General features: G+C 32.3%; 1 protein-coding gene across 4 annotated transcripts in view; it reads right to left on the bottom strand.

Annotated features, from left to right (window-relative positions):
• LOC126745452 (probable ubiquitin carboxyl-terminal hydrolase FAF-X) overlaps positions 1-23,114 on the bottom strand; it is a 75,216-nt gene that overhangs the window by 45,954 nt on the left and 6,148 nt on the right. For 3 of the 4 annotated variants that reach the window (XR_007663550.1, XM_050453308.1, XM_050453309.1), the window contains 9 exons: positions 20,235-20,558; positions 15,915-16,228; positions 15,690-15,861; positions 15,300-15,634; positions 11,587-11,929; positions 11,197-11,528; positions 10,907-11,144; positions 5,312-5,671; positions 2,536-2,892 (listed from right to left, as the gene is read on the bottom strand). Coding sequence is in view for 3 of the 4 variants with exons in the window: in XM_050453308.1 (XP_050309265.1) it covers positions 2,536-2,892; positions 5,312-5,671; positions 10,907-11,144; positions 11,197-11,528; positions 11,587-11,929; positions 15,300-15,634; positions 15,690-15,861; positions 15,915-16,228; positions 20,235-20,558 (2,775 nt within the window). In the remaining variant the exon portion in view is untranslated. The remainder of the gene's footprint in view (positions 1-2,535; positions 2,893-5,311; positions 5,672-10,906; positions 11,145-11,196; positions 11,529-11,586; positions 11,930-15,299; positions 15,635-15,689; positions 15,862-15,914; positions 16,229-20,234; positions 20,559-23,114) is intronic. The other variant, XM_050453310.1, reaches the window with a different exon arrangement.

The raw sequence follows: 23,114 nt of genomic DNA, 5'->3' as shown, positions 1-23,114 counted from the left end.
ACGAGGCCGGCTTCACAAGAAACGGAATTTTCAATTTCCACAACAACCACCTATGGACGGATGAGAATCCCCATGCTACGGTACAGAAGGCACATCAGCAGCAGTTTAGTTTAAATGTGTGGGCGGGAATAATCGATGGGCATTTAAAAGGACCTGTATTTATGCCGCAACGACTTAATGGACAAATTTACACAATTTTTTTACAGAATGAATTACCACAAATATTAGAAAATCTACCACTTCAATTACGAGTACAAATGTGGTTTATGCACGATGGTGCTCCCCCACATTTTAGCATTCTCGCTAGAGAACATTTAAATAATGCCTATCAAAACCGCTGGATAGGTCGTGGGGGTCCAGTGCCATGGCCACCACGGTCTCCTGACCTAAACCCCCTTGATTTTTGATAAAAATTGAGAGAATAGAGGGACACAAAGTCAATGGTCTTAAAAGATGTTTATTTTAAAAAATGATTACACGTGTTTCGCCCTAAGGCATCGTCAGATCTAAAAGAAAACAGAAAGCAACCCTAGTACAAAAACAACAATGCATAGACTTAAATTACAATATAGAGATTTGACTTACCAGTAAAGCTATAGGATTAACACCACAAACATTCAAGTTAAAACAAAAATAAATACATACAAAATAAAAATAATGTTGACGTTCACATTAATTTTGGTGTCAAAACTAATTAAATAAAAGTAAACAAAACAAGCAGAGTGAGGTTAAGTTGAACGGGAGAACGGAAAAAAAGCAAAAAATTAAATAAAAAATATAAAGTGAAATATGACTTGGTCGAGAAATGAACCAACATTATTTTTGGTAACAATGGTAAACAAATATAAATGGTCAACATTATTTTTATTTTGTATGTATTTATTTTTGTTTTAACTTGAATGTTTGTGGTGTTAATCCTATAGCTTTACCGGTAAGTCAAATCTCTAAATTGTAATTTGTGTCTATGCATTGTTGTTTTTGTACTAGGGTTGCTTTCTGTTTTCTTTTAGATCTGACGATGCCTTAGAGCGAAACACGTGTAAACATTTTTTAAAATAAACATCTTTTGAGACCATTGACTTTGTGTCCCTCTATTCTCTGAATTTTTATTATCAAGAGGTCTCTTTGAGAAAAATGGACTACTTTTTTGAACCCCTTGATTTTTATTTATGGGGACACCTAAAACAACTAGTTTATTCCCGCCCTATACCCAATATTGATGTTCTCAGGCAAAGAATAGAGGAAGGATTTCAGACAATTAAAAACAATCCAAGAATTCTACCACGTGTGCACCATAATCTAAAAAGATTAAGAGCTTGCCGTGACGCGAATGGTAATAATTTTGAACACTTTCTATAAATTGTTAAATAAAATATGAGTAAAAAGTGTCTTTTTTGTCGATCGTAATGCGAATTAATTTTCATCAATAAACATACGCAATCAGAACATTTTCAAAGTCGCTTTTCTCGTAAATGGTACGCTCTATCGAATTGAACTAAGAGTACCTTTTTTACGTATAAGACTCTAAAATTTTATAATTTTCAAACAAAATCACAATAACCTAAAGAGTAAAAGAAAAAGGGATGTTTTTACCCTTACCAACCCCCGCATGTGACGCACCTGAATAAAATTAAAAAAATTTGAATTTAGAATCGTATTCACAACGAAATGTTTATGCAGTACATCAATTTTCAAAATTTAATTCTAAAGGGTTTTAAAGTTATAGAGAAAAAATTGTCTTCAAGGGGTCCTATATTCAAAGGGGCGTAGCTCCCTTAGGAAGCAATTTCGGACCCATATTAATATGAACTTTTTGCCTTATTTTCATACAAGGATTACGCCCCTGAAAGGATGCCGCTTACTTTTAAATCACCCTGTATCTACGCCTCTTTTGATGAACTTTATTTAATTTTTCTTTAATAACTCTTATTGTATTTGATCTGTGGTATACAGGAAAGTATTTATTTTTAGAATATGTTGGGACGTGTTTTTTAATTAAATCATTTAATACAAATTAAAACAAATCAATACAACATTGCAAAGATTTATCTTTAAACTTTGATGACAAATTAAAACTAAAATAGATGTTATTATTAAATGGTAATTTATTAACAGAGCCAACCTCATATAAAAATTCAGTATAAGGGTGCTGTAAATCTAGACTACGTTAAATGAAACGTCGACATTTTGACAAAAATGCTTTTGTTTTCATTACTTGGACCCCATTCTAACGATTCTTCTCTAAAATTACCATTGGCTCGCAAAAATCAATTTTTTTTACTTTGTTTATTATGGGTCCTATAAAATCAGCATGTTTCTGCTCAATTGAAACTGAAGATCCGAACTGAAACCGCTTTACCAGTTTTATTAAATTATTTACCTAAACACTCCAAAAAAACCCTTTTTAAAATAATTGTTAATCTTTGTTGGTTAATTACGTTATTAATTTAATTTTTCTAAGATTTTTCTTACTAAACCACATTTTGCGATGATCATTAATAAAACGAGAAATCGTGAAAATAAAGTAAAACTCACATAATCCGAATGGCCGGGTACGCTTCTTAACGCCTGTCTCAGGTGCATTCCAGGTGTGGTCGTGTTCTCGCTCAGTCCCTCGTTTTCCGGAGGAGGAGTATGGTCCTCGCTCAGTCTCACTAAAACGTGAGCCACGGATGTCAAGATGAGCTTGCATATTTTCAACACGACCAGATAGGCGGATCGTCTCGTTATACTGTCGGCGTTAGACATGAAATTGTTCTTCGTAAGCATTTCGAGAAAAATGTGAACTTCGCCGGAGGTTATAAACGAGTACTGGAACTCATAGGTTTTCTCCGAGATCGTGTCCATCGCGGGCATTAACATAGCGTAAAGCACTTCTAAGTTATAGAGGACCTGAAATTTAAGAAAATGGGCTATAATACAACATGAATTTAAGTCTATATACGTTTTCCTACAAAAGACGTTTCCTTTAAGAAATGGGATTAAACGGGCAACGGCGATTTCTACGCAATCTGCTTAAAAACGATTTATGGGACTAAGGATTTGAGGGTAAATGGCATTTCAACTTTTCCATAAAATCACTTCATTTAAACAGCAATTTATTTGAGAAGATGTCACGGATTTGGACAAATCTCTGTCCAACTCCAAACGGTAAATCTATTGGCAATTGACAATGTGCGTAGTCTTTGCCAAGTCAACATTAAGAGCATAAACCCCTTTTCATCGAAGCCCAGGCATCATTGAATTCTTTAATAATTGCGACATTCAACAAAACACTCAATTCCCTAAATCAACAAAAGTCTTCTACGGCAGTGTTTAAGATCATTCATATTTGATTGTTTCAAGGAAAAATGCTGTTAAAGCTTAATATAATTAAGGTTTCCATGGTGCCGAGCTGGAATGGATTATGTCAAATCACTCTGACAGAACTCAGTTTAAGGGCAGGTTAGAATTTAAAAATAAATACGATTAAAGCAATTTTTAACAAATTCTTTTACTAATCCTTAATAGCCTTATTGATAGGACTGGTGATATTAGGAGGTCGCCTAGATCTGCTAATTTATCTCCAAAGGACTTTTTTTGTGAGGTCATCTTAAGGAGACAAAGCAGAAACTTATTGAGTGGAAAATTATCTAACTCATTCGTGGGTACGAAACAGTTTTTATAATAGGCTAACATACTGTTTAACTAAAGAAGGTGGTTTATTTGAGTCTTTTATTCAATATACACATTTTTATGATTTGATAGAGTTTAAAGTTTTTTTATTAGAATAATCTTTTTATTTATGATAATGTATATCTTATCTTAAATATTAGAACAATGCTTTAATGGGTCACCTTTGAATTTTCAAAAAAAATTGTTTTCTTTTGTTTGTTTCTTAAATTTTCGCTTATTCTCAGAGGGGGATTAAGCGAAGTACAGAATTAAAAGTAAATTCAAACAATTAAGTGTTTTTTTTTTACTTGAAGCCATGTGTGTCCGAGAGACCGGAACCGCATCAACCGGTGCATTATATTGTCATTAATGAATGTTTTTTTTGAAATCCACTTTTTAAAACGGTTCCGGTCGTATCTTCCACAATTTTTCACCGACTTACATTATTACTTCAAAGCCTATTGGAGGATTTTCTGAAAATAATTATTAGATTTTGTTTTATTATAATTTAAATCAACAAAAACCTGGATAAACATATAATTTTCTCTAAGAAAGTCTATAATTCGAAAACAAATCATATTATCAACGAATCCCTCCGACAGGTCATAGATTATATGACATAAAAAACTTTAATTTTATTTTCCTGCAGTGGGATAAAAATTCGAGGAATTACACCCATCGTTGTACCAGTTTCGCAAAAAGTGCTGTATAAAATAGCCTGTAGTGCATTCATTACGGCATTTATTCGTACAGAAAAAAATCAATTTACAGTTCCATGTATCAACAATCAAATACCAGAGTACAGTCCCTTTCAGTGGTTTGTATTTTCTTAGAAGAAAATTGTGAATCTAGACATCATTTTACTGTCTTCAAGGTGTAACCGTAACTTAGTTTTCATAAGTTCATAGGACACAGCATATAGAGCAATTATTCCTAAAACTTGCTTCTGGTTGCTTTGCGATTAGAACCATTGCCAGTCAACTTAATAAACAAATATCAAAAAGTGCTTATTTTGCCTTAACTGATTCCCACGTATGGTATCTGCTTTTGGGGATGTTGCTCAGGTTACTTGTTTCGATCTCTCTTTATTTTGCAAAAGCGCGCCCTAAGATACCTCTGCAATATTGGATATAGAGAATCTTGTAAAGTATATTTTATTTCTGAAAAAAAAGTCATTATTTAAACTCGAATCTGTTTGATCAATGCATAAAAAATATTCGACAGCAATTACTTCTCAAAATACTATTGCTACGCGCTCTACATTTAAAATAAACCTTCCTATGCCTAGATCGTCCATAAGCTATCATTCTACGATATCATATCATTCTAATTTATGATCATTTATGTAAAACCTCTACTTTTGCATAATATTTCTTCAAAATTTTGTGGCAACCTATACACACTTCGCAAATGCCAGAGGTCTACTGATGAAAATTTTAAAAAAAGACTGTGGAATATCAGTTACCGTATTATCGGTTCGCTATAAGTAATTCGGAAACGAACAATCTATAAGCTTTTGTTAGTAACTTATATAATTCTTGGTCAATAAAGTATGTTAACTGCCTGTCTGTATACTATTGCAAAAAGGCCAATAAATTTAAAAATACTTTAATATCTAAGTGCTAAAGTAGAAAAAAATAAATAAAATGCAACAAACCTCGGCAGAGACAGGCCTAAAAAACAAACTGTCCATAGTGACATTATTCTGTTCGCCAGGCGTAGCGAAGAGCGCCTTCAGTTTCTCCATTGTAACCATATCGCAGGGCATTAGTTTCAGCAGACCGTGTCCGCCGTGCCTTAAAGCGGGAAAGTTCATCTGACTGCCCAGCTCCATTAGCTGGCAAAAAAACTGCGCGTAAACCGCGTTCTGAGCCATCAAAACGCCCGGCAGGAGACTTTCCACGTCCGCGTTTGGACCGTCGTACAAATGTTGAGGTGACGACGTCGAGCTGTCCGAGCTGCTATCCTGCGACGAGGCCATGTTGGAGTTTACTTGAATCACTTTTGCTGAGATTATCTGAAAGGTTTTTGATGTTTATGTACACTTTTACTGTACACTGTATAAAATCAACTTCTTTTAATAAAATTTTAAGTCAAAATGCTCCATTTTAGTATCCAACCTAATTTAAAAGTGTTGAAAGAATATATGATGATAACAGATAGTATTTTGACTATATGTGTCTAATACAATAAAATATCTTGAGATTGTGGTCATTTTACACCAGATACACAGATGGAAAATGTTATTAAAAACATAGATACGTGTATCAAGATTGATTATTTAAAATCCCTTTACCTGGAATTCAATGATTTACTGTCAGATTATTACGACATTGTATAGTTATCCAGTTAATAAGATATTAACGCAAAAGACTCGAAAATTAATCAAAACCGATATTAAAAGTAACTTACAATAAATTAAGAAAGTATTTTAGTATACAGGGTGGGTTTCTAACTGGAATAAATTCTTGAAAGCAATATTTCAGAAAAACGCAAAAACAAATCTCCTAAGATTTTCTGTTGCCTTTAAAAACCTATAAATTTTTTTTTCTAATTCCTATGAATAGGTGAAATCTAATCCTACTTAATTAAATGAGATGATGCCACTTGACGATGTACTTTTCTTTTTAAAACAAATTAACTCTCGACTTTAAATTTAAAAAAAAACTATTTAGAGGTATGAAAATTAAAACAAAATATATCGACCGATTAAATGCGTATTTTGGTTATGTTGAAAAAGTGAATGATTGCTATAAAATGATCACCTTTAAGTCAATACAATATTTCAGATTTTTGTTTATTAAAAACGGCATAAATAAACAGGTTTTTGTGAGATACACATCGAATTAAAGAATGGGTAAGTATTCTTAGAAAAGTAAGAACACAGTATTTATTGGTGAGTATTTTATTTACGCCAAAATGCCGTACTTAACAGAAAGTCTAAAAATCGAAGTCCTAATAATGATCGGGTTTAGAAACCGTTGGCGAACTCAAAATAAAGTTGTGGCGCTATTTCGAGAAACTCATCCTGATTTGCAACCAGAGTCAATGTACTGTGAGTAAAATTGAGACACAATTCAGAATTCATAAGACATGTAAGAACAAAACTAGCCTAGACAAAAACAACCATCGGTAAGCGATGATACAAAACTGGATATTCTACTGAGTTGTAAAGAATTACCTATCACCCCGACAAGACAAGTAGTTCGGGACTACGATGTATGTCACAAAACAGTTTTAAAAATTCTAAACTCAAGAAAAAGAGCCTTTAGAATGAAACAAGGCCAGGAGCTGCCAGAGGACGATCCTGATCGTAGAATATTGTGAAACCATGATGAATTTGGTTAATCATGGGTCAAAAATTTTTAGACTGGGTGTCATTTTCAGACAAAGTCACTTTTACCAATAATGGAGCAGTACCTAGTTTTAAATCCTAAGCCAACATCCTATCATGTGATCTTTGCGAATATCTATGGAATTGCTTTTCTTTTTAGGTAAACCGGAAATAGATGGATTGGACGGAGAAGGATAATCGAATATCCAGGAAGGTCACCTGATTTTTCTCCATTAGATTTGGGGTTAACTTAAAGGTAAAGTCTATACTAGAAGATCCACAAATATTGAAAAACAAAAACAAAAGATTAGAAACGATATTCAATTAATTACGCCGGATGATTTAAAACGTTTAAAAACAGAATTTATCATCGTTTAAGGCTTTGTCAAGAAATAAATGGTTTTAATTTTGAGCAGTTGCGTAAGTAATAAATAGTTTATTTTACAAAAAAATTACATATTATTGCTTTTCATCGCAGTTAAATTCTATATAGGTATCCCATAAATAATGGTAAATAATTTAACAGCAGATACCTTCCTACCGATTTTCTATTTTCGTTGTTGTTTTAGCCATTTGTCCTTTTAAGAAAGAGTTAGGAAAACAACAATAAATAACAATTGTCAAATGTCTTTCGAGGTTACGGCTCGCAGTCTTTTCTTCATCTATAAAAACCGTTTCTGGTAACTTATTATATGTATCTACACTTTTGTATATCAATGACTCTTGTGCTTTTCTTGTTCTGGCATATCTACTTTTTAAATTTCCTATTGTTCTTGAGTTATAATTATGTTCGTCACAGTTCTACATTTGTTTTTTATTTTATGTATAATCTTTGCCTCTTTCAGAGTTTTTATATGTTCTTTTTTTACAAATGAGTATTCTTTATACAAATTTTCACTGGGAGTGTAGTAACTTAGAGAAAAAAATGTTTTTATTGAATTATTTTGCAGTCTTTGTAGTTTGTTTAATAAGTCCAACCTTGTTTTTCCGTAACATGGCAATAAATATCGTATATGCGGTTCAATAAACCTATTAAAGAATAAATATAGGGTCTACCAATAAGAATGATATAAGTTTAAATTTCTAAAAAATAAAAACGAATTGGTTGATTTCTATGATTGATGTTTCATGTTGTAGTTTATTATGTAACATTATGTTTTAAACAAAATATCATTAAGATGTCCACCTCGGCTATGGCGGCAGACGTTTAGACGATGAACCCAATTTTCAATCACTTTTCCTAGAAGTTGGGCTGAATTTCGCGAATAACCCTAGTTATGTTAACTTTCAACTCATTGATGGTTTGAGGATTGTTAGAATACACCTTCGACTTCACATATCCCCAAAGAAAAAAGTCCAGGGGAGTAAGATCACAGGACCTTGGTGGCCAGTTGATATTGCCATGTCGCGAAATTATTCGATCTTCAAAACGCTCTCTTAATAAATTAATTGTGGCTCGGGCGGTTTGTGATGTTGCTTCGTCCTGTTGAAACCAATTCTGTTCGAAGTCTCCACCATCAATTGCAGGCCAAAGAAAGTTTGTTATCATTTCGCGGTAGCGCTCGCCGTTGACTGTCACAGTACGCCCCCCTGCATCCTCAAAAAAGTATGGACCGATAATTCCACCGACGTGCAAACGACACCACACAGTCACTTTTAACGGGTGTAATGGCACCCGTACTAATTTCTGGGGATTGTTCTGACACCAGAAGCGGCAATTTTGCGTATTGACAACGCCACTAAGACAAAAATGGGCTTCATCTGAAAAGATGATTTGTTTCCCAAAATCGGCATTTTGTTCCAACTGCAACAGGGCCCAGTCGGTAAACGTTCTTCGCAAACCATGGTCAGCAGGCTTCAATTCTTGAGTTAGAACCATTTTATATGCATGTAGGCCTAAGTCTTTCTTCAAAATGCGCCACAGAGACATTGGTGAAATGCCTAATTGCTGAGAACGGCGCAAAACAGACACATTGTTATTCGCGTCAACAGTTTCTCTTGCAGCGGCGATATTTTCAGCGGTCCTTGCACTTTTTTGTCGCGTTGGTGGCTTATTATCCAGAAGAGTGTACTCCCGTTCAAACTTATTAATTGTGCGCCTTATTGCAAGCTCAGAAGGCCGTCCACGATGGCCAAAATCTTCTCTAAGAGCACGATAACAGGCTCTAACCGATTGTGCATTTTCGTAATACCTTTTAACGATAGCTATACGTTGCGATTCATGATGAAATGTCAAAGTATACTTAACACAACTGACGCTTGATCCGCGTTTTGACACATACCATTTTGCGTACATGGCCCACTAAACTTCTATCACTTCTATTGGTAGACCCATTATTTCGTGTTTTTCAATCTATGGTTACACCACCTTACACTTAATATTGGTGAAACTTTGTCCAAGATATTTTGAATATATGCAGGCCATGTTAATTTTTCATTAATCACTAGACCCAGATATTTGTATTCAGTTACTTTATCCAGGAATTCGTTATTTTTATCGGTGGTTCTATATTTTTTTGTTGGTTTGATTCATCACCAGGTACGCAGTTTTTTCCACATTTAATCTCAATTTATTGTGACATAGCCAATGAAAATAGTGGTGTAGTTCACTGTTAAATAATTGTTCTTTACTTGTTTCAGAGAAAATAAGTACTGTATCGTCACAAAATTTCACACATTTTGCAGTAAGGCCTCCATATTTCAAACTCTGTACATATAGCAGGTATTCCAAAGGCCCAAGAACCGAACGAACCATGGTCTACACCAAAAACACTTACATTAGCTTTACTGCTAAATACTTTTAAACTTTGTATTGCAAGTTTGTTACTTTCGGATTGTGATATAATAATTACATAATTCCATTGAAAAAAAAATTAAAACTTAACAGTAACAGTACCAGAAACGTTTCCACACGAAATGACCCATTGTGGGATGACTCAGGTCATCTTTTAGTAATTCATAATTTTCTCTAAATAAATAAAATATTAGTTTTTAATTTTCATACCTCTAAATAGTTTTTTTTTCAATTTAGAGTCAAAGGTTAATTTGTTTTAAAAAGCACGCCACAAGTGGCATGATCCTGATTATTTAAAAAAATTAAGCAGGTTAGGTTTCACCCTTTCAGAGAAGTTAATTCTTTTTTATACCTTCTTAAAGCCCGCAAGTCGACTTGTTTTTGCAATTTATTCCAATAAGAGTACCCACCTCCTTGTATATAAAAGACCGAACAAACCAAGTGAAGGTTCCTAAAATCCCCTTGAATTGGCCTTTCTTTCGTATGACATTGTAAATTAAAACTAACTTTGAGTACAAAAATTTAGTAAAATAATTATCGGTTCCTCGAACCTTTGATATAAAGGTCTGATTTTAAATAAATAGAAGTTCGTGGTAAAATACAAAAAGGCATGCAAATTTTCTTCTAAGAAAAATTTGTGGTTAGTGACCAGACATTCGCCAAATCGAGTGTTTTTCACATGAGACAATTAAACTTTTTTTTACTTTACAAACTCTTTTTTACTAAATTCTATAAATGGATATTGAAAAAAAATAGTAAAATAGTTCATGATATGCGTAACTAGAATTTGCTGCCAGATATAAGGTTAAGTTAAGCAAAAATATCCCTATAGTTATGTCCGTTTAAGCCGACTTTGTTAGGAAATTTTTTCTAACAATCTATGTCTATACCTACAGAGCCTAAATATACTTAGCTGTTAAACCTAATATCTTTTATTGTGGTGCATAAACATTGTTGTGATTATTTGTACAAAAATTGCATGAATGTATGTATGCACACGATAGTATATAACTATAAGTTTGCTTTTATAAATGACACTACTACAACTATTTGTAAGTAAGTAAATTGTACATTAAAACTTTAAATTCAAACTTAAATTAAAATACATATCAGGGCTGTCTTACCATCTTATCCCTAATTGGTATTTGCGACAGCAACTTTTTATCATCTGCCGCCTCTAACGGTTCACCATTTATAAATATATCCAGTTTACAGTGACCCCCCGGTTTAATTCGCCTCAAAATCGATTTTCTTAAGGAGGCTAAGGTGTCATTTGTATGAGTGTGCAACTCCAAATCTTCCACTTGACGATTTATACTTGAAAAACGTACGATCAGTGCTAAATGTTTACCATAGCAAGCCCTAAAAAATCATATTAAAAACTTTTATATCGAAACCTTTTACCTGAACCTACCGATGCAAAGGCAATATTTTCCTTTCTCCCACGAATGCATTATCACATTCATTTATGTACTCATGAAGCACTTTCATAACTCGACACATTTTAACGGCCTCGGAACGAATCCGGTCAGGCACCTGAGCAGAATCCAATTCCTTATCAGCTATAGATTTTTGAAGAATGGTAACTGTATCATAATGCGCCCTAAGTCTGTCGTAACACTCCGCAATATACTGCTCGTGGAATTCCACCTGGTTTTGCTGCAATTTCGGTCCTAAATTCGTGCTTACTTCTCTTAAAAGTTCTATTGCCCTCGCGGCAATATCATCAGGGCATAGCGTAACCACCTTTAAGTATTTCAAACCTCAGACATTCATATTAAAACCCGACAAAATGTTATAATACCTTCCACAAGTAGTCGATCCCGATCAGAGCAGGATCCTCGGTCAAGATGCTTCTCCTTTTAAGCTTCAGTTTGTTTTCCTTAATATTAACCGCCTTAAAAAACCGTTCGAAACATCGAATCCCGCTCTCAGTCAGTAAAACCGGATCGATTTTTAAAATGTTATTCTCAAAAAAGTCTTTGTTAATGCCCGGATCCAGATCGGGCTCCTCGCCCATTAGTTTCGAAAACCAACGAAAACAGGCTTCTCGGTCCGATTGAAATACCGCGTTTTCCGCCAGGCATTGCCAAATTTGTTTGGCTTGGTCCGCACAGAGCCACAGTTGGCCATCTTTTAAAAGAAATCTAGAGAAAAATTATAAGGCTTTAGATAAATATTATCATTCATTATTTGGATCTGCACAGAAGTAAATAGTCTGAAATAACTCTAATAGTTAATAAAAGTATAGTAATATCATTTTTCGCGGGATATGCGGTCGTTAAAGAACTTATTCCCTTAGGTGTTGCAGGATAATACCGTAGAAAGCAATAAAGATGATGAATTTAATATGACTCTACCATATGTCTGGGTATATAACGAAAATTTCACTCACTCAGTGTATATGGATGATAATAATAATAGAAACTTTGGTAATGATATCGATGGACATTTTGCCGAGATTAACCTAACATTAAATGCTTTCACAGAAAATAAATCCCTTAATGGGTTATTGACTCTCAAGAGGATGGAAAAGAAAATGTTGATTTTAAGTAACAAGTTTTTAGATAACAATTGTAAATAGGTCATACTATTTAGCTGCAACAGCCAGTAATAAATAATCGGGAACATGCCAGCCGTGTTCCTCTACAACGAATTAGGGAAAAATGAATACATGCAGCTTGGGAATTTGACAAAAAACTTTAGATCCTAAATTTTAAGACCAGGGTGCTAATTAGAAGCACCTTATAATTAGCACCTAGACAACTTAATGTCTGTATGTGCCCAATTAATACAAACATAATTATAATTTCTCTTACAAATAAAAAACAAATTTGAATTAAATATTAATAAACAATTACCAAATCGAAATGGAGAAAAAAGAAAACAAAAATATACCAGTTTTCGATTATTATAATCACTTATTATATCATTAAGCTTATTAAATATAATTGCTTTTTTTGTTGTACATACATCATTAAGCTTAAATCTAACTTAACCCCGCAAATTATCAACCGAACTAGTTTCACAGCTAATAAATTAAACAACAAAATACAATAACGAAAACTGTATAAAAATTTCCAAAAAAAGATCAGATTAATGTTTCAAATCTACTAGAATTTTTATAGATGAAGGTTCTAGAACTCTCATTAAAATGTTTTTTATTTTCCTCATTTCAGTCGGAAGTAAATTATAACATTTAGGAGCTAAATAACTTAAAGATTTCAAGTGCATGATTTTTTGTTTAAGAGGGTTTAATTATCATCATTATTGGATCTAGATCTTGTACATAATTATATATAAATGTCATACAAGATATAAAGCTATTGAAGATTAAAAATGTTATTATTATATATTTTGGTAGGATAGAGTTTATTCTTATATAAATTACTTACTACTTCTTTTATAAATTATTTTTAGAATGTTGTTTTGTATAGTTTGTCTTTATATTTGGTTAAGTTTTGGTAAACGTAACGTAAACTATTTTCGGTAAACAATGACTCAACAAGAACTCTATTTACAAGACCAAACTGTTTTTCCAGTAGAATTTCTCTTAATGTGTAAAATTTATATAAAAGTTTTTATCATTTTTTTATATAAGATATTATATTTCGTTAGATATTCATAAGATATATTTCGTTTTTTATAAAAGTCAAACCAATCTTCTTAATTTAGAAAGAACTTATCCAAATTTCGTCTATTAGATTTTATGGGAGAGACGCGATGTCTTTTGTAGATTTACTGAAAATTGTTATGTTTGCAGCCAGTTCATGACATGTTTTAGACCAGCGGTTAATTTTGTCTTACATTCTCCCAAGTTTACCTTTGCATATGACTCCATTATTGTCAGCATATGCAACAACCACCCCACCAATGCTAATCTTCAAAGGAGAATTCATATATGTAAAGACAAGAATAGGGCCAAATATTTATAGTAACGATACCTGGAGATAAGCCATTTTTATTATTTCTGGGGAGCTTTTACATTGTTGACTTTGGTGTGTTGGTTTTGTAATGACAAGTAGCTCTTGAAGACCTCCACGGTTTCAAATCATACAAAAGTCAAATATGGAACACTGTGTCAAAAGCCTGCGCTAGGTCCATCAATACAACCACCAGTTTTTTCATTACCATTTCGATTTTTCGTAATATTTGATGTTAGATATTCAATTTCATCTGCAGTATTATTGTCTTCCGTAAATCCATATTGGTTTAATGACAAAATATTGTTTTCCTTGTATATATTTCAAATCCTTTTTAAATATATTTGCTATGTCGTTGTTAATTAAACTAATGATAGAAACTTTGAAATGTTGTGGGTCAGAGCCTATTTTGAAAATTAGGTTTATGATTTGTTTGATAGGTAGAATAAATTTGAGATTTTAAAATTCTGCAAGATATTTAATTTTTTTCAGGGCTACTATTTTTTTTTTAAGCAAGGTATGCTGTAATTTCTTTCACTGAAACAGGCCTCAAGTACATTAAAGAGTTTGGACTATCACTTTTAATTAAGTTATATAGATCTTTTGGTTCTTTAATTAATTTTTTCAAAACCACATTCTTAAGGTATCTATTGCAACGATTGGCCATATCCAGATTATTTTGCAAAGTTTGAGTTTAACTGTCTACTATATTCAATTTTTTTTCTTTGTACGTATTTTTAATTCTTACATTGTTTATTATGTCATATACTTTCTTAATTTGTACTTTTTTTTTGTTTATTTATAAGGTTGTTATAGTATTCAAATTTAGCCTTACCGATTCATTTATTATAACGATAAGTTTTATAAATATTTTATTGGCTAGGGTCACAAAATGTCACTTCTCAAATATCTTTCTTTTATACAGGGTGTCCCAAAAATCAAAGATAAGCCAAAAACAGGCAATAAAACAGGTGCTCGAAATCTAGCTTGAGTACTTTTAAAATTATAGGGATTCATAGAAAACCGAAAAAAATTTATACCCCCTGTTGATCTTTTTTGGTACTGTGTATTAATATATATGATAAGTTAATAATTGTACAGTCAAAATAAATAAATCAAGATTGCTCATGACATGTTACTTTTTTTAGTTCAATAATGATATTGACCTATTAAATCTCTCTTTCTATATAAACCCTTTATTTAATTATCTTCTGCCTATCGTATACTCTGAAGTTGTGATCTTGGGATTTTGGTTGTTTTTGATTCATTTCAATTTTTATAGGCTGTTAAGTTTTTATACTCTGTTAACTTAAGCTATACCTAAAGTATATAGTTTTTAGTTTACCTATTTTGTATAATAATTACTCCTTGATCTGTCAAGTATACATTTTTTATTACTAAGAATTTCCTGTTAGGCAATGCTTGGCAAATAAATATATACATTTATTTAGCCTTAGTCAAGTTTGAGCTTTGTAATAGGATTAATTGCATTAATGCATACTATGTAAGGGGCAATAAATAAATAAATAAATAGGTCGATTTCAAATATAAAATAACAAAAAATTTAAAAAAAAATAAAAAAGATAATACTTACCTAAGAAAATTGAGCCTTTCTTGTACCTGTAAATTATGGCAATACCGGCCGTCTGGCACATACGTTTCCGCAGTCAAGCTCGGATTTTCCTTGTAAAGATTTCTCAAATCTTCCATGTAAGTTGCCAAACTATTAGTCACTAAAATAACTAAAGAATGCTGGTTTTGCAATCGCTCGATCACCTCCTGTCTATAATAAATGTGATGGGCTCTTTGGGGATGACTCCCGTTTGGATTTTGTTCGTAAAGAGTGCAAATTTCGCGAATTTGTTTGAGAGCCGGTAAAACCCACTGATCGCTGTGCTTTAGTTCATCCACACATTTATCTAGCCAAATCTGAAAAATGTTCTCAATAGATTTCAAATTCAAGTAATATGGTAACAGTTTTTACAGTTTTTTGGGCATCTCTTTCCTGTGAACAACTGTAATCCAAAATCTTTATATGCGCAGCTAAGGCCTGATCCATAATTTCAGTGGTAACATCTTCGGCGTGTGCCAGGTTCCAAAATAACGTCAACACTTTATGAGCCATCACTCCATCCTTATCATCTTCCGCAAGTCTCCTAAAAATTGTTATTTTTCCTCTATAATTCCAACAAACGCCCTTCTCACTCACCTAATCAATTCTAACAGTCTTTCCCTTTGCCTCTTTGAGGCCGATGTCCAACTGTTTTGAAAACACTCGAACAAGTGGTCTAATTGTTCGGCGCTAAAATCCCAAGCTAGTTTAGCCAAGAGATCGTGGACGTTTTTTACTATGGCCTCATGTTTGCCCACTTGAGCTGCCCAAACGGCATCCAAGTCACTTAAACTTAAAGCTTTTTCTTTTATAACGAATCTGAGGATTTTTTCCAGTTTTTCAACGTACTGAGGTTGGTGCAAGGAGTCTCTAAGAACTATTTCTAAGACTTTATTGTCATTAATCCATTTCTGAAAGGGAAAATGAAGTTTCTGTAATTATTTTGAACCTGAAGGGGTATCACAGATAAGAAGATTGGTTCAAAGCAAAACTAGACAAGAAAATATTATTCTTGTCTAGTTTTGTTTTACAGATCATTTTATTGACTATTATAATTTCAGAGCAATGCTTGGTATTTGTCTAAACAGTGATATTTTTTTTTAAATAAGATCAGTGTTCAATCTATTTACAAATGTATAAAGTTTTGAATAAAGAATCAAGTTATATCTTGGGCTTAACAATGGAGATTGTCCCGCCGCAGTGTTCTGTGACTTGTTAAAAGCATTTGTGTCTGTCAACCATAGAATACTGCTAAGTAAATTTATTTATTTATTTACGGAATCCATTTACAAAAGTGTTTCATAGCATACCCATACAAACATATATATTCAGATACAAAACCATCTATAAATCAATGAAAGGTGTAGATGAGTTAATTAATTAAAGCCCCTATGAAATAATATTCTTTAACTGCCCCTTAAAAGATGTAATCCTAGAGTCAAAAAAGCTTATCTGTCCTGACAGACCATTAGCACTTCGAGCCATTTGTGTAATTGGCTCATTAATACCATAATTGGTATGGTGGAATGGGACTGAAAATATTTCTGATTGTCTATTCAATCTGGAAGGCACCCTAAGTTTAAAAAGAGACAATAACTCGGGACAATCTATAGTAGCATTTAAAACCTTATGCATAAAACATAAGTCGAATAATGTTCTTCGTGACTCTAATGTGGTTAAGTTCAGGTTATCCCTGACCCACTGATAGTAATACTCCTGTCTCCTGTTACCACATCTAACAGCAGCCACCCTTAAAAATGAATTTTGAGTTTTTTCAATCTGCTTGATGTAGCAGTTATATGACAGGGACCACACAATTGAGCCATACTCCAAGATGGGCCTAACAAGAGAGCAATAAAGTAATCTAAAAGTAAACAAAGACAAATCAGTTGTAGACCGTTGGATAAAACCCAGCATTTTCATTGCCCTACCAGTCACCTGATTGATGTGACTTTTAAAAGACAGCCTGGAGTCAATAAATATTCCTAAGTCAGAAACCTCTGTTTTGACACCAATTGCTACATTATTTATTTTATAAAGAAAAGCAATAGGGTTTCTTTGCTTAGAAAAAGTAATCTTATGGCACTTATTGATATTAAGGGACATTCTATTCAATTGGCACCAATCAAAGAACAAATTAAGGTCTTTTTACAGGAGCACAGCATCGGAAAGGGATGTGATAGGCCTAAATAGCTTCACATCATCAGCAAACATTAGCAGACGACAATTTTCAAGTTTCCAAACTAAATCAATTAAAAAGAGGCAAAACAAAACAGGGCCTGAGTGAGAGCCCTGTGGCACCCCAGATGGCACCAAAATTTCAGAGGAACATGTACCTCCAAGATTAACAATCTGGGTTCTACCTCTGATGAATCCCGAGATCCACTGAAGAAGAGTACCCCATGGTTAACCCTATCAAAAGCCTTGGAAAAATCTGTATATATTGAGTCAACCTGAAGTCCCTTCTCCAAGCAACGGTAGAGGTAGTTGACATACAGCACCAAATTAGCATAAGTAGATCTGCCTTTTATAAACCCAAATTGCTCAGGATTAAATAAAGAAAACTCCAGGCAATCCTATGACTGACCAGGCAGTCAAGCAGCTTTGGCAACTCAGATTGGTTACACACAGCCCGATAATTGGCGATTTAATTTCTACTACCAGATTTAAAAATGGGTTTTAGAAAACTTCTCTTCCAGAGAGTGGGATAATTAGAGGAATATGGATTCAGGGGAAGGGTTTTGGAGTGATTCCAGACATATTTGATGGAAAAAGTACCAATTGTTAAGTTCCAGGGCCAAAGCTTCAATGAAATGAAAACTAGCATTGGTGGATGCCAAGGATCAGTATTGGGACCTCTCCTATTCTTAACCTATGTTAATGATTTGCCTCATATTCTAATGAGAAAAGATGGCCGTTTTACATCTTTGTAACAGCTTGAAGCAAAGTTTCAGACAGATTTTTATAAGGTAAAAAGGTGGTGCGATACTAATAAGTTATGCTTTATTTCCAAAACAAACATTAAAATTCAAATGTGCCTTAACGTTTTTTTTGAGTAATGATCTAGTATCAATTAAATCTCTTTAGTTATTTATTGATTCTGGTTTAAAATTTTAAAATCATATAAGCATAATATGCAATAAAATTCCTTCTCGCTTCTATTATGCTTTTCATGCCATTGTCAATAATTTAAAACAGTTCACTTGCCAGAGATTCATATTTTCCCTGAATTAAGTCCCATCTTCGCTATGGTATTTGTTTTTGAAGTGTGTGTTCCCAGTGCCTCTTTAATAATGTTTTTACAAAAGAGGGCTGTTAGATGTTTCTATTAAGAAATTTATTTGGTTCCCAGAGCATTTTTTTTTCTTTTTTGAGTGTATTTTTGTTGTTTTCTTTTAATGGTTAATCCAATATTTCATATTTTCATTTAATATTTTCATGACATTTCATTTAATATTTTCATGATAGCTTTGTTATAAACATTTTGTGTTTCTGAGCAATAAATATTATTTTGACTTTCTTTTATTTAGGGTTGGTTCAAGAGACTTGTTGTCCCTTATTTCTTACCCACAAAATTCTTAATTTGTGCTGTATTTTTATTTCAGAAACATCTGATATTTTTAAGAAGAATAATAATAGACTTACTAGGACGGATGCAGGTTATAATACTCGACATTCTTCCTATGTTAGATTGCTAATCCCTAGGTCTGAACAATAAAAAAATCAGTGGTATAAAATGGTAAGAAGGTAAAAACCTTATCTACCTTTATCCATACAACAAAGTAACACCGCTCTACCAATGCTTTTTGGTTAAGTAAGGGCTACTATAGCCTTACAGAGTATTTTGCTGAAAGATTTTAGCCCAATGTAGGTCTGCAATTCACATCTTTCCATTGCTAGTATTTTATTTGCATGTATTTAGGTGTTTAAATTAGGATAAATTATAATTGTTTTATGGTAGAATTGTAAATTTTAAGTGCCATTACTCTGATGTTTGTTTTACTGTTTTATATGACTGGCTATTTTTAGCTTAATACTGTTTGCATAAAATTTTGTAATATTTTTATTTTAGTTATAGGACTGGTACTTCATCAAGCTTTGCTAATAACATATACAAATCTGTTTTTCATAATAAAGCAATTTTTAGTTTGAATTTGAATCAGCATAACTATTAGCAACACAGACCCAAAGTTGGCCAAGAACTTCAATGACAATCAGAAATATTGAAATTTGAAAATTGCTGCCACTATTAAAAGTTCCTATATTCACCTGCCTACTATACTCAAAAAAACTGAAATCCCAAAATCCTTTAGAGTAAAATTGATAGATTTGCTTTGCAAAAAACCAATTTATAATTTAAATTAATTTTTCTCTATCAACTTTATAAGTCAAGAAAATGTTCACTTTTTGATAGCAAGTAATATTTATAACATGTTTTATTGGTGTGTAATTTTTGTGTGTATTATAATAGGTATAAGAATTTTAATCTGTATTTAATTAATTTGTAAATGTATATTTTAGGTTGATTTATTTGTTATGTACTATAAATCTACCTATAAAATATATATAGCTTTTGTATATTAGCTTGTATTTTCATTTGTTGCTTATTGAGGTCAACATCTTTTGAAGCTTCTTCAGATTGAACATTTCTAAATTTATGGACTCAGGTGCTACAATAATGACATTAAATGATAACAATAAAGGAAATTAAAATTTATCTGTAGATTTTTTATTTTGGGTTGACCTGTTTTATTATTAAAAAAATAAAAACGATTTAAAAAAACACCTGGATTTAACCCACTTATATCCAGAAACCCTTAAATTAAATGCAGATTCTGCTTCTAAAGCTGGCTTGGATACCAGCCATTTAAAAAAAAAAAAGAAACATTGCAATTAGAAAGTGATTTATTAACTTACCGCCATTCTCTCAGGTGTTAAATATTCCTCCTCCTCAATACCATGGTGCCTATTAGGATAATAAGTTACACTAGAAATAACCTTATTGATCTCATTAAGTGCATTCATTTTGCCATTAAAACTAGATATCTGCAGCTGTCTAAGGATCATGGTTAATCTAAAACCTTCCAACGTTCTTATCAGCTCTTCTTGATCTTGAACCCTGGAAGCCAAATGCTTGGCCGACCTTATTATCAGAGATACTATGTCGCTTTTTTGTTCACTTTTAGCTTCCCTTTTTAATTCTTCATCTGTTAATTTGTTTAGAATATCTGGAACCATTTCCTGTAATTAAAAAGTAGGACATAAGTTGAAATGAATTGTTCATAGATTAAAATGACCGATATTGTTTTGACAGCTATCAAAGATAAGCCTTACTTAAATGAGTTTTTGCTTTGATAATTAAAAAGCAACAATAATTTTTAACTAATAGGTATTTTATTTTAACAAATTCTTTATTGTTGGGCTCTATAATAGCTCTGTATATGTATTATGTAAGCAATTCTTTTCTTGTGTAGCTTATAAACATTTTAATATCCTTAGTTTTAATCATGCTTTTGTTTAATTAACAAAGTAATTTCCTTGACCATTCTTAATAATAAATGCATAGGAGACATTTCAAAGTCATTTCAACTCAAACCAGCAGCAAATGATCGTAAACATATAGCTATTTAGACATTATAAAAAGGCACATCTATTTTCTAAAAATAGCAATAAATAAAGGTAATGCAGCCAGAGAAATGATTATTGTTTTTTACTAAGCTAAAATTATTAAAATTATGGTTTATCAAAAAAAACAACAGTATTCAACAATACCAGTTTCCTGCACTTTTCTTAAAATGGTTTGGTGAGATGTACAGTGCCGGCCAAAAGTAGAGAAACTTTTAATTTATTTTCTAATTTAATAATCTATTCAAAATTTTTGTGACACCATGTATTAAAAATGTTTATCTTAGCCTAAGCCATAAATTCATACCAAAATAGTTTGAATATTTATCACAGGAATGTAAATAGTAAACAAAGTTTTTTTTACTTGAGGACATAAATAGAGAAACTTTTTGTATTAAATATTTTAAAGTATATAGGTCTGGTTTGAAGCAGTTCGTTTTCGATTGTGAAGAAGCCTATTAAGTATTAAAATGCCTGAGGTATAAATTTATCTGAACAAATAAAAAAACTTATAATTGAGAGGCACAATGCGGGAGTGAAACAAGTAACAATCGCTAGAGAACTTGATCTTCATAAAAGTGTCATTTGTAAACAAATCACAGTGTAGCAAACTAGAGGCACTACTGCCAGCATCTCTAAGCCAGGTAGACCCAAAAAAACAACATCTGCAACTGACACGCTAATTAGACGATGTTCTATAAGAAATCCATTTTTCTCCGCCGAAGATATAAAAAAGGCATATCCCAGCATTTCCCTTTCAGTTCGATCTATTCGAAGACGTTTATGTGACGCCAACTTAAAAGCTAGGAGACCGGTAAAAAAACCTTTCATTTCAACGAAAAATAGACAAATTCGTTTAAGATTCGCAAAAGAACACTTACATTGGACCTATAATCAATGGAAAAATGTTTTATGGTCAGATAAAAGTAAGTTCAATTTATTTGGGTTTGAGATGGGTTAGACGTCCCGAGAATGAAAAATTCAACCCAAAGTACACTATTCCCACAATCAAACATGGAGGCGGTTCTGTGTTGGTGTGGGGATGTTTTTCCGGGCATGGCGTTGGTCCACTGGTGAGAATAGATGGGATCACGAATAGCCAATATTATCTAAACATTCGAAAAAAATTCGACAAAAAAATCCGACTAAGTTCCGAAATAAAGACAAATTATTCCAAGTCCTAAAAGAAGCACGGAGTGAAATTTCCCGAGATATTATACACAATCTTCTTGAATCTATGCCAATATGGTATAGTGAAGTTGTGAAGAATAACGGTTATCCACAAAGTATTAGTGTGCTTTTATCCACATTTTGTATTATAACATAATTATGTGATAAAAATAAAAAGTTTCTCCATTTTTGTCCTTAGAGAAAATAAATTTTGTTTGCATATTTTGTAATAAATTATTTGTTTTCAATTTTTTTTCTAATTATTTTCGTCACTACTAGATATAACCATAAACATTATTTACAATTACTTTGAATTAGTTTTAATAAGAAAAAAATAAAAATATTAAAAGTTTCTCCACTTTTGGCCAGCACTGTAGGTAAGAACTTTGTCAAAAGGAATAAATAAATAAATAATCAATAATTTGATTATTTAATGCTGTGTCAAGGATTTTCTAATAAATTCTACTCTTAAACAGTTTTTTAACAGTAATTAATTGAATATAGCATTTTTCAAATGTTCATAGTCTTCTAATGAGCTTTTGTTTTCAAATAATATTGAGAATGTGATAATTGAATTAAATCAAATATGATTTAAAAAAATTAAAATACTCTTAATAGTGAGGGATTCAACAATTTTGAAGGTGAATGTATTTATCTGTTTTTCTAGATAAATATTTACTAAACTGACCAAAAAGAAAAATTATTAGTTACAAACAGTAAACTCATTCAATCTGTCTTTATTCTCCAGAAGAGGGCTTTTTGATATTTGTGTTGGGTCAGTCCTAGGGAGCATTATAGGCCCCTGTTTATTCAGGAAGAGATCCTTCCTGTTACATGCATTTTATTCTTATGACAGTGGATATGGTCCAGAAAAGATATAAATTTAGTTTTGATAATGCAGCAATAACAACAAGATTTAATAGTAATAATTTGGGATTATTACTATTAAATTAAGAACTGCCTTAACAAAAAAGTTTCATTGTATATGAAGGAATAACAATG

Source organism: Anthonomus grandis, chromosome 16, assembly GCF_022605725.1.
Source record: "Anthonomus grandis grandis chromosome 16, icAntGran1.3, whole genome shotgun sequence".
NCBI classification, from domain to species: domain Eukaryota; kingdom Metazoa; phylum Arthropoda; class Insecta; order Coleoptera; family Curculionidae; genus Anthonomus; species Anthonomus grandis.
This window is presented reverse-complemented; position numbering and strand designations above follow the sequence as displayed.